Genomic DNA, 12248 nt, shown 5'->3' with positions numbered 1-12248 from the left:
CACTGCTCTACGGGAATGTGCTTCCAATGGCCCATCAGTTAATTGTCTTGTAGATGTGGATGCTTTGTCTTTTTTAGGTGCTTCCTAGGTTGTCACTATGGATAGAATCTAGTGAGAGGGATCACAAATGAGGTCCAGAATCTCTGGGCATAGACTCAGCCTTTAAGCCTTAGGAAAGTAGAGGAACTGCTTGCAGCCCTGCAGTTGGGTACCTGTATTATGAGGCTATGAGTCCTTGGGGTTTTTAAACTTAGTAGTGGTGAGTTTTTTCTGTTGGTGTTTACAATCTTACTATGATTGGCTGTAAGCAAGCTAACTAACCCTAATGTGTTGATTGAATTATATATATTAGTACATATGGAGGGCCTGCTACCCCATCTAGCTGGCTATACAGATATGCACATCAGACAGCCTTAGATGCTGATAAGATACTGATGAGTAGACACTTAATGGTAGGTAGGCAGCTGATAGATGTATAGATACTGCTAAGATACTGATGAGTGGAGCCCTAGCCAGTTTGGCTTAGTAGATAGAGCATTGACCTGCAGACTGATGTGTACCAGGTTTGAGTCCAGTCAAGGGTACATGCCCAGGTTGCAGGCTCAATCCCTATAGGGATGTGCAGGAGGCAGCCAATCGATGATTTTCTCATCATTGATGTTTGTATCTCTCTCTCCCTCTCCCTCTCCATCTCCATCTCCCTCTCCCTCTCCCTCTCCCTCTTCCTCTCCCTCTCCCTCTCTGAAATTTATATATATGTATACACACACACACACACACACACACACACACACACACACACACACACACATATACTAGTGACCCAGTGCACAAAATCTGTGCACATTAAAAGAGAATTAATTATAGGAAATATTTTAATATTGCTATTTTCCCTTTCTCTGTAATAGAAGTGTCACAGATGAAAGAAAATTAGTAAAATGTATATAAAAATCTTCCTCCTGTCAGAGTCTGGGGCACTCCGTGTGAAACAGAGTCAAGTCCCCGTCCACCCACATGCACCTCGAAATCACAAGAAACCCAGACCCAGCAGGCCCCACTCCCATTGGGCTAGATCCAGACCCCCATCCCACCCCAGTCAAGCCCCTCCAGGTGGGGGGCATGACATCAGGTCCCCTGGCCTGGCCCCAGGGCAGGAGGTGTGCCCTGAGGTCCCCCATCAAGCTCCACTGGGCAGGGGCACTGCCTCAGGTCCCACGGCCCGGCACCAGGGTGTGGGTGTGCGGCCTCAGGTCCCCTGGCCCGGTGCCGGGGTGGGCATCGCAACCTGAGGTCCCCTGTCAAACCCTGCTGGGTGAGGGGCACAACTTGAGGTCCCCCAACCTGGCACTGGAGCAAGGGGTGCAGCCTGAGGTACCCCGTCAAGCTCCACTGGGAGGAGGATGTGGCATGAGGTCCCCCGTCAAGCCCTGCCATGTGGGGGGTACAGCCTGAGGTCCCTTGGCCTGGGCTGGGCCTGGGGGCATGGCCTCAGGTCTCCTGTCAAACCCCACCAGGTGGGGAGCGCAGCCTCAGGTCCCTGTTGATTCTTCATTAAGGCTCATTACAGAAACTCAGCCTCCGCTGTGGGCACAGCCATCTTGACTGTTACAGTATGGGTACCAGGTTTGAGTCCAGTCAAGGGTACATGCCCAGGTTGCAGGCTCAATCCCTATAGGGATGTGCAGGAGGCAGCCAATCGATGATTTTCTCATCATGGATGTTTGTATCTCTCTCTCTCTCCCTCTCCCTCTCCCTCTCTGAAATTTATATATATGTATACACACACACACACACACACACACACACACACATATACTAGTGACCCAGTGCACAAAATCTATGCACATTAAAAGAGAATTAATTGCCGAAACCGGTTTGGCTCAGTGGATAGAGCGTCGGCTTGCTGACTGAAGGGTCCCAGGTTCGATTCCGGTCAAGGGCATGTACCTGGGTTGCGGGCGCATCCCCAGTGGGAGATGTGCAGGAGGCAGCTGATCGATGTTTCTCTCTCATCGATGTTTCTAGCTCTCTATCTCTCTCCCTTCCTCTCTGTAAAAAATCAATAAAATATATTTTAAAAAAAGAGAATTAATTATAGGAAATATTTTATTATTGCTATTTTCCTTTTCTCTGTAATAGAAGTGTCACAGATGAAAGAAAATTAGTAAAATGTATATAAAAATCTTCCTCCTGTCCATACTGTTACAGTATGATGGTCAATTTTCATATTCCCTCTTTATTATATGTATATATTTTAAATACTGACAAGTGGACCCTCAATGGTAGGGAGGCAGCCCTCCTTTGCTGGTGTTAGTAAGTGCTATGGTCAGAACTGGAACTTGAGTCACAATTCAAAAGGTAATTCTGAGTAGAGGAATTATTAGTGATTTTCTCTTTATTTTTTGTTTTCTACAATAAATGTATTCCTTTTTTGTATTAATTTTATAATCAGAAAAAAATAAAATTTTCATGATCTAGATAAGGTCTTTTTCTGGCTTATTTATCTCTAATCAGCTAATGAATTTCCATTCTGGATAAACTCTTCTGCTCTATAACAAATCTGAAAGCTTCTCTGATTTTTTTAATTTCTTTTCATCCCTGCACCATACTTATTTCATTTAACCTCTGCACCTCCTTTTTCTTGGGTTAATGACCATCTTTCTTATTAAACTTTGGATGTCAGTATGGTTAAATCTCACTTCATCACTGATATGTTTTTTACTTTTACAAGAAAACATGAGATTACATAACCATATGTAATATAAATTCAGAATGATTTGTGTTTTATCACTCATATCTTAAAGGTTTCCCACATTAGTGGATACTGTATATTTTGTATTATTAAATTATTCTTCTCTAGATAGTTGTTTGATCTTCTGAATCTCAATCATTACTGTGCTTGAAAATTCATAAATGACCTTACCTTTCATTCTTTTTTAACTGCAGGGGGAGAGAGGATTTCCAGGTTTGGAAGGCCATCCAGGTTTGCCTGGATTTCCAGGTCCAGAAGGGCCTCCAGGGCCTCAAGGACAGAAGGTATGTGCCAAGTTGCCAACCAGTAATACCAGAGGAAGTTGAAGGCTATGCTGTTATTCAACACTTCTTGGGCAAGAAGTTGAGGCCAGCTTTTTGTGCTTCCAAAGCTGAAGTAGTGTAATTAATGACTTCAGTAGAGGTAAAGGACAGGGTACAAACTATATTTTCTAATTGAATGACCCTGACATCGAGAAAAGTAGCCTGGAGCATACACATGAGGAGATAGTAATATCACATGACAAATCTCCAAAGTAACTAGAGTCTACCTGGTTTTGGAGTTCCCTTTTTATTCTACTTAGTGTGATATGCTCAGTGGGAGGGACTGGGCGCAAAGGCACCCTGAAATTTTATCAGTAAACCGGCTGCTTAGTGCCAGGGGAAAAAAAACACGCAGTGCCAGAGGGTAAAAGTTATGAGTTCGCACACTTACTCTGGCTTTTTTTTTTCCTCTTTAAATCTTTGCTTTTGATTACTAAGCCCAATACATAGGATCACCCAATTGGGGACACCCTAAGAGACTGCAGGAGAAAGTTGTTTCTGTGGAACCTGGGGATCAGAACTGGGAGAACCAGCTCTGGGGCAGTCCATTGTCCCAAACCAGTATTAAGTGCTACAGGGGAAACAAAAGCTAAATACTGGCTAGAGAGGATTTATAGCCTTGGATGTCAATCCAGAAAATCTACCACCTAGGGGCTGAATCACAAATTGACCATTGTGTAAACACAAATAAAGGAGTCTAAGAAACAAAAAAATACTGCCTGCTTGAAAATCAGGACTGTGGCTTACAATACAGAGGAACAGTGGAATGCAGAGAACTTCAATACTGTCCTGACTACCTACAGGAAACAGGTGTGACAAACAGAAGAGTAGAGGAAGTGAATGACTTTCACTACTGCGCATTTTTATTTTTTCATCTTTTATTTAAGAAACTATTTTTTTTCTTTTTTCCTCAGTTGATTTTACCTTTATAATTATTATATTTTTATTTTGATCAGTGTTATTACTACTACTATTTTACCTTTTTTTAAAAAAAAAGTATCATTTTATTTTCTCTTTATTTTATTTTGGAATTAGTGGTCTGCATTCTATTTTCATTTTTCCTTTAGCATCATTTTACTATATCTCAACTTCACCTTTATGCCAACACTCTCTTCCTCACTTTTCCCATTTGGTTGTTCTGCTTCTCTTACCCTATTCCTGCTTTAGATTTTACTTATCCCTTCTTTTTACCCCCTGTTAAAAAAAAATCATCCTAATCATATATCCAATTTCTCATCTCCTGCTTTAAATCCATATGCACCTCTCTCTTTTCTTTCTTCACTATCTAAATTTTCTCTCTTTTTTCCTCTCTTCCCTTTTTTTGCTGTTGTTGTTATTGTGTTTTTGTATTATTTTGTTTTGTTATAGGTTTTCCTGTTTTAATTTGTGTTTTTTTTTTGCTTACTTTCTCTTTGTCCTATTATTTTTTGCTAGATTGTTGACTAGATTGTTTTTTTGTGCTTGTTTGTGAGATTGTTTCTCTTTGTTGTTTCTGTTTATTTTTTGCTTCTGTTTTTCCTCTCCTTGCTTGTTATTAGCTGTTGTTTGTCATTTGCATTCATCTCTGGGTGTTTGTTGTTTGCATTTTTTTGGATTAGTGGTTGTTCTATTGGAGTATTCTCCCCATATAAATAGTTTCCCCCCTTTCATTTTCCTCTTTTTTTCTCTCTTATTTTTTTCCTTTTCTCAATATATTTTTTACACTCTATTTTTTTCTTCTCCCCTAATTGTCTTTTCTCTGGTGGTCACCTTTATTTGGGGTTATTAGTATCGTGAATACATTTGTGTTCTGTGCCTTGTGCATTGTACCTTGTTGTGTTGTATTTTATACCTTTAAATCAGTGCAGGAGAGAGAGAGCTACAAAACCAGACACCTGGAGAAGAGAGATCATGGGGAGACAGGGAAACAGCCCACATATGAAAGAAAAGGAGGCATCATCAGAAAAGGAATTAAACGAAATGGAGGCAAGCAGTATGTCAGAGAAAGAATTCAGAGAAATGGTCATAAGGTCACTGAAAAGAATGGAAGACAAATTCAACAATATGTGTAAAAACCAAGAGGAAATGAAAAATAACATCACTGCTATAAAGAACACAATAGAAAGCATCAACAGTAGACTAGAAGAAGCAGAGGACTGCATCAGTGAGCTAGAACACAAGGTAGGAAAAAATACCCAAGCAGAGCAGCTTCTAGAAAAAAAAAATTAAAAAGCTGGAGGAGAGCCTAAGAGAACTTTGGGACAACATGAAATGAAACAGCATCTGCATAAGAGGGGTTCCTGAAGGAGAGAGAACTGAGCAAGAAATAGAAAACCTATTTAAAGAAATAATGACCAAAAACTTCCCTGATATAGGGAAGAAAAAACACACAAAAATCCAAGAAGCTCACAGAGTCCCAAACAAAATGAACCCCAAAAGACCAACACCAAGGCACATTAAAATTAAACTAGAAGCCAGTTGCATGAAGATTCTCACAATAGGCCTTCCTACCCCTGGCTGCCAGCACCGGTTTTCCTCTGGCACCCAGGTCCAAGGCCTTTGGTCTGGCCGCAGCAGAGATGGCAAGCCTCTTCAGTCTTCAGTCTTCAGTCTTTAGTCTTCACTCAGGCCAGAGCCTTCAGTCTTTGCTCCATTCTTGCATATGCAAATAAACTGCGATCTTTGTTGGGTTAATTTGCATACTCATCCTGATTGGCTGGTGGGCATAATGGAGTGACCTCAATTTGCATGTTTCTCTTTTATTAGTGTAAATTGGCAAACACCAATGACAAAGTAAGAATCTTAAAAGTGGCCAGCGAGAGACAGAAAGTTCCCAAAAGTGATCCCCCATCAGACTGGCGACTGATTTCTCAGCAGAAACACATCAGGCAAGAAGGGAATGGAATGAAATGTACAAAGTCATGCAAAGGAAGGGTCTGATACAAGAATACTGTACACAGCAAGGCTATCAATCAAAATTGAGGGTTAAACCAGGACCAAAAAAGGACTAAGGGAGTTTATTACCACCAAACCAACAATGCAAGAAATGCTAAAGGGTCTGCTGTAAAACAAGTAGGAAGTGAAGAAGGAACACAGGCATAAAGAATGAAAATGGAGACAAACAAGTACCTATCAATAATAACTTTAAATGTAAATGGATTAAATGCCCCAATCAAAAGACATAGGGTAGCTGGGTAGATAAGAAAACATGACCTACATATCTGCTGTCTACAGGAAACCCACCTCAGAAAAAAGGACTCACACAGACTGATGGTGAAGGGATGGAAAAAGGTTTTTCAGGCGAATGGAACTGAAAAAAAAGCTTGGGTAGCAATACTTATATCTGGAAAATTAGACCTCAAAGCGAAGGACATAGCAAGAGATAAGGAAGGCCACTTCATGATAATAAAGGAAGCAATCCAACAGGAAGAAATAACGATGGTAAACATATATTCACCCAATACAGGAGCACCCAAATACATAAAAAAAAAACTTCTGGAGGATATCAAGGGAGAGATTAACAGCAATACCGTCATAGTAGAGGACTTTAATACCCCACTATCAGAAATGGAAAAATCCTCTAAACAAAAAATTAGCAAAGAAACATCAATCCTAAGTGAGTCACTAGATCAGATGGAATTAATTGATATCTTCAGAATATTTCACCCCAAAGCAACAGAATATACATTCTTCTCAAGTGCACATGGGTCATTTTTAAAGATAGACCATATATTGGGTCACAGGCAAAGTCTCTTCAAATTCAAGAAGATAGAAATCATACCAAGCATCTTCTCAGATCACAATAGCATAAAAATAGAAATCAACTACAATAAAAACAATAAAAAAATCAAACACCTGGATGCTAAATAGCATGCTATTAAACAATGACTGGGTTACCAAAGAGATCAAAGAAGAAATAAAAAGCATCATGGCAATAAATGACAATGAAAACCCAACAATCCAAAATCAATGGGACACAGTGAAAGGAGTCTTGAGGGGGAAGTTCATAGCTCTACAAGCCTACCAGAAAAAACAAGCAACAATGGTAATAAATTACCTAACCCTACAACTCAAAGATTTAGAAAGAGTGCAACTAGAAAAGCCCAGCATAAGCAGAAGGAAGGAAATAATAAAGATCAGAGTGGAGATGAATGAAATAGAGACCAAAAAAAAAAAAAAATCAACAAAACCAAGAGCTGGCTCTTTGAAAGGATAAACAAGATTGATGAACCTCTAGCCAGGCTCACCAAGAAGCAAAGAGAGAGGACCCAAATAAACAAAATCAGAAATGAAAGAGGTGAAATAACAACCAATCACACAGAAATACAAACTATTATTAAAAAAAAAAATACTATGAACAACTCTATTCCAACAAAAAGGACAACATAGACAAAATGGACATATTCTTAGAAAAATACAAGCTCCCAAAACTCAACCAAGAAGAATAAAAAAACCTGAACAGGCTGATAACTACCAAAGAAATTGAAGCAGCAGTCAAAAATCTTCCAGCAAACAAAAGCCCTGGTCTGGACGGCTTTACAGGGGAGTTCTACCAAGCATTTAAAGAAGAACTAAAACCTATCCTGCACAGACTATTCCAAAAAATTCAAGAGAAAGGCATACTTCCAACCTCTTTTTATGAAGCCAGCATTACCCTAATTCCAAAACCAGATAAAGACAACACAATGAAAGAGAACTACAGGCCACAATATCCTTGATGAACATGGATGCTAAAATCCCCATTATAATTCTAGCAAATCAGATTCAGCAATACATTAGAAAGCTCATACACCATGACCAAGTGGGATTTATTCCAGGGATGCAAGGATGGTAAAATATCCACAAATCAATAAATGTGACACATCACAGAAACAAACTAAGAGAAAAAAATCACATAATTATAGCAATTGATGCAGAAAAAGCATTTGAAAAAATTTAACACCCTTTCTTGATAAAAACTCTCAGCAAAGTGGGAATAGAGGGATCATACCTCAACATAATAAAAGCCCTATATGACAAACCTACAGCCAACATCATACTCAGTGGGCAAAAACTAAAACCATTTCCCCTCAGAACAGGCACAAGGCAAGGATGCCCACTTTCACCACTCCTGTTTGGCATAGTACTAAAAGTACTAGCCATAACAATCAGACATGAAAAAGAAATAAAAGCCATCCAAATTGGAAAAGAAGAAGTAAAATTATCCTTATTTGCAGATGACATGATACTATACATAGAAAACCCCAAAGACTCCTTAGAAAAACTACTAGACCTAATAAATGAATTTGGCAATGTAGCAGGATAAAAAATTAATGCCCAGAAATCTATGGCCTTTTTGTACACCAATAATAAACTCACAGAAAGAGAAATGGGGGAAAAAATCCCATTTACCATTGCACCAAAAAATTAAAATACTTAGGAATAAACTTAAGAAAGAAAATAAAAGATCTGTATTCGGAAATCTACAGGACATTGAAAAAAAGAGATAGAGGAAGGCTTAAACAAATGGAAGAACATCCCATGTTCATGGATTGGTCGAATCATCATCATTAAAATGTTCATACTACATAAGCAATCCATAGATTCAATGCAATACCTATTAAAATACAAATGGCATATTTCAAAGATCTAGAACAAACTCTCCAAAAATCCATCTCGAATAAAAAAAGATCCTGAATAACCACAGCAATCCTTAGAAAGAAGAACAATGTTGGAGGGATCACAATACCAGACATCAAACTATATTGCCCAGCCACGGTTCTCAAAACTGCCTGGTACTGGCACAAGAACAGACATATAGACCAATGGAACAGAAGAGAGTATCCAGAAATTGACCCAAGCCATTATACTCAATTAATATTTGACAAAGGAGGCAAGAGCATACAATGGAGTCAAAACAGCCTCTTTAATAAATGGTGATGGGAAATTTGGTCAGATACATGCAAAAAAAATGAAACTAGATCACCAACTTACACCATACACAAAAGCAAACTCAAAATGGTTAAAGGACTTGAATAAGACGGGAAACCATAAAAACCCTACAAAACTCCATAGGCAGCAAAATTTCAGACATATGTCATAGCAATATCTTTATAAACATGGATCCTAGAGCAAGAGAGATTAAGGAGAAAATAAACAAATGGGACTACATCAAATTAAAAAGCTTCTGCAGAGCAAAAGAAAGCATCAACAAAACAAGAAATGCCACTGCATGGGAGAACGTATTTGCCAATGTTATCTCAGATAAGGGTTTAATCTCCAATATTTGCAGGGAACTCATACAACTTAACAAAAGGAAGACAAACAACCCAGTCAAAAAATGGGCAAAGGACCTAAATAGACACCTTTCGAAAGAGGACATTCAGAAAGCCAAGAGACACATGAAACATGCTCAATGTCACTAATCATCCAAGAGATGCAAATCAAAACAACAATGAGGTACCACCTCACACCTGTCAGAATGGCTATCATCAACAAATCAACAAATGACAAGTGCTGGAGAGGATGTGGAGTAAAAGAAACCCTCGTGCACTCCTGGTGGGAATGCAGCTGGTGCAGCCACTGTAGAAAACAGTATTGCATTTCCTCAAAAATTTAAAAATGGAACTCCCATTTGACCCAGTAATCCCACTTCTAGGAATATACCCCAAGAAAACAGAAACACCAATCAGAAAGTATATATGCACCCCTATGTTCATAGCAGCACAATTTACAATAGCTAAGATTTGGAAACAGCCTAAATGCCCATCAACAGATGAATAGATTAGAAAACTATGGTACATCTACACAATGGAATACTACGCTGCTATAAAAAAGAAGGAATTCTTACCATTTGTCACAGCATGGATGGAACTGGAGAGCATTATGTTAAGTGAAATAAGCCAGTCAATGAAGGATAAATACCACATGATCTCACTCATTTATGGATAATAAAGAACATTATAACCTAATGAACAAAAAGATAGATAAAGGCAGAGAAGCATTGAACAGACTGTCAAATTACAGCGGGAAGGAAGGGGAGTGTTGGGGGTGAAAAAATCAATCAAAGGACTTATTTGCATGCATATAAGCATAACCAATGAACACAAGACACTGGGTGGGTGGGGTAAGGGCATGTGCCAGGGGAAGGGAGTCCGGGGGAAGTTCAATGGGGAAAAAATGAGATATATGTACTATTATTTGTTATAATTTAAACAAGAAAAAAATACATAAAAATTAGACAGAAGAAGAAGAAGAAGAAGAAGAAGAAGAAGAAGAAGAAGAAGAAGAAGAAGAAGAAGAAGAAGGGGAGGAGGAGGAGGGGGAGGAGAATGAGGAGGAGGAGGAAGAAGACAATGTTACATTGGTAAGAATATTGGAGGCCTTACTTTTAGAAAAGAAATAATACCGCAAGGGGGGCACACGCAGTGATGGGAGTTTGAAAGTCATTAATTGCCATGGGACAATCAGAAGACTTTCCTGGTGGGTAGTGTCTGTGAGTGGGATTGTAAAATTTGTGTAAGGTGGGAGCAAGTATAGGAAAGGAGAAGCCCACCTCTATGGAGATCAAAATAGCCCCAATGGCAGATCCCATATCTCTGTTCCCAGAAACTTCAGCTAATTTCATCCCAGAAAGGAATGAAATCTGAGGAGGCATTTTGTTTCTGTAGTGTCAGAGTCCAACTGTGGCAATGCAATCAGATCCAGTGTAATAACTTTGGGGTATCTGAGGTACTAAAAATTTCCATATTTAGAAAAATGTCCATTTATTGCATTTAGTGGCACAGAAGTCAGACATTAATCTGCCAGGTTGGGTTGTAGGTGACATATATAGCAATTTGTTAAATTTAGAGCAGTGACAACCACCTGGGACAAGAGTTTCAATGAATTTGGTGAAGTGGAAGTCTCACAGGTTATTCTGTGGGAGATAAAGAAGAGATAATAGATCCATGTAGCCTCTCCTTCAATTCCCAGGCTCATGATCCTTAAGGTGCTATCATCCTATCAGTTGGGAAGACTTTTCCCCATTTATTGCAATGTGGGCAGTCTCTTCTATACCATGAGCAAAGATGACATCTTATATGCATGTTAATATGGGGAATTGTAAGATTGGGAGAAATATATGTTTTTTAAAAAATGTCACTTTTGGTTCATTGTCCTGTATTAGGTAGACTGGTGAACTGATATATGAGAGGGCATCTTCAGTTCATTTTCCTGGGAAAGAGTTGTTTTAAAACTCTTAGATTTTTTTCAAATGTAATCGTGGCACATCATGTCATTAGAGTATGAGGGGATTAAAATGCTTACTCATTAGGTAGTCATCCCAATAAAGGGGAAAATTAATGTAAATGCATAAATAAGTTTTAACACTTACATATGCCAGAGCATAGACTGTAGGGGTTTGGTTGAGTATGATCTCTGAGGAGGTGGCATTACATCAAGGTAGTTTTGTTATATTTAAAAGTGTTAGGCTTGATCGAGCAATTGAATCAATACCCCTTCCCCAGGAACTGAGTTCCAGGCCATTTTGAAATGGACATTTCCTTTTGCTGAGACCACATTCCACTTGCTAAGACCATTATCTCTCCCCTCCAGACGTGCACAGAGAATTCTCTGCCTAGAAAAAGCCCACCAAAGTGCTTTGACACTAGATTGCCCAAGGAAGTCATTTTGACTGCTTTTTAATTTCAATTAGAAAAACAATTATGTATATAAGGACACAATGTCTTAGAATTTTGTGACTTTTTGTACAACATATAAATGCGTTTATTAATAATTGTAGTTTCCTCCCCCCTCCTTCATTTCCGGTATATATATATATATATATATATATATATATATATATATATATAACCTATATTGACCCCTATATTGCCCAAAAGCAGTCATTTTGACTGCTTGAGGGGGGGAAATTTTAAATAATCAAATGACTCTTATTATTGAATTGAGTAAATTTCTTATATGATCAGTTCGGCTCTGTATTGAAATAACAGTTTTCATTTTTTTTTTCGATTGCCGTCACATGATAACATACAAGTACATGATAAATTGTAGATACTTGATAAGTTGCAGTTGCTCAATAAGCTAAACTAGTACTTGTTATTCGAATCTTTATGCAGTGATACTTGTTCTAATAAGTTGTTTATTTTATTTCTTTTGCGCCCTAAATTCATGAAAGAAATGTCGAATAGAAGTGAGTTATTGGAAAAGCTAAG

General features: G+C 38.6%; 1 protein-coding gene across 1 annotated transcript in view; it reads left to right on the top strand.

The window, feature by feature from the left end:
* COL4A5 (collagen type IV alpha 5 chain) overlaps nt 1-12248 on the top strand; it is a 337925-nt gene that overhangs the window by 156913 nt on the left and 168764 nt on the right. Inside the window, exon 3 of the mRNA XM_059680111.1 lies at nt 2947-3036. Coding sequence (XP_059536094.1) covers nt 2947-3036 — 90 coding nt within the window. The remainder of the gene's footprint in view (nt 1-2946; nt 3037-12248) is intronic.

Source organism: Myotis daubentonii, chromosome X, assembly GCF_963259705.1.
Source record: "Myotis daubentonii chromosome X, mMyoDau2.1, whole genome shotgun sequence".
Lineage (NCBI taxonomy): Eukaryota > Metazoa > Chordata > Mammalia > Chiroptera > Vespertilionidae > Myotis > Myotis daubentonii.
The sequence above is the reverse complement of the archived record's forward strand: the minus strand, read 5'-3'. Positions and strand labels throughout refer to the sequence as shown.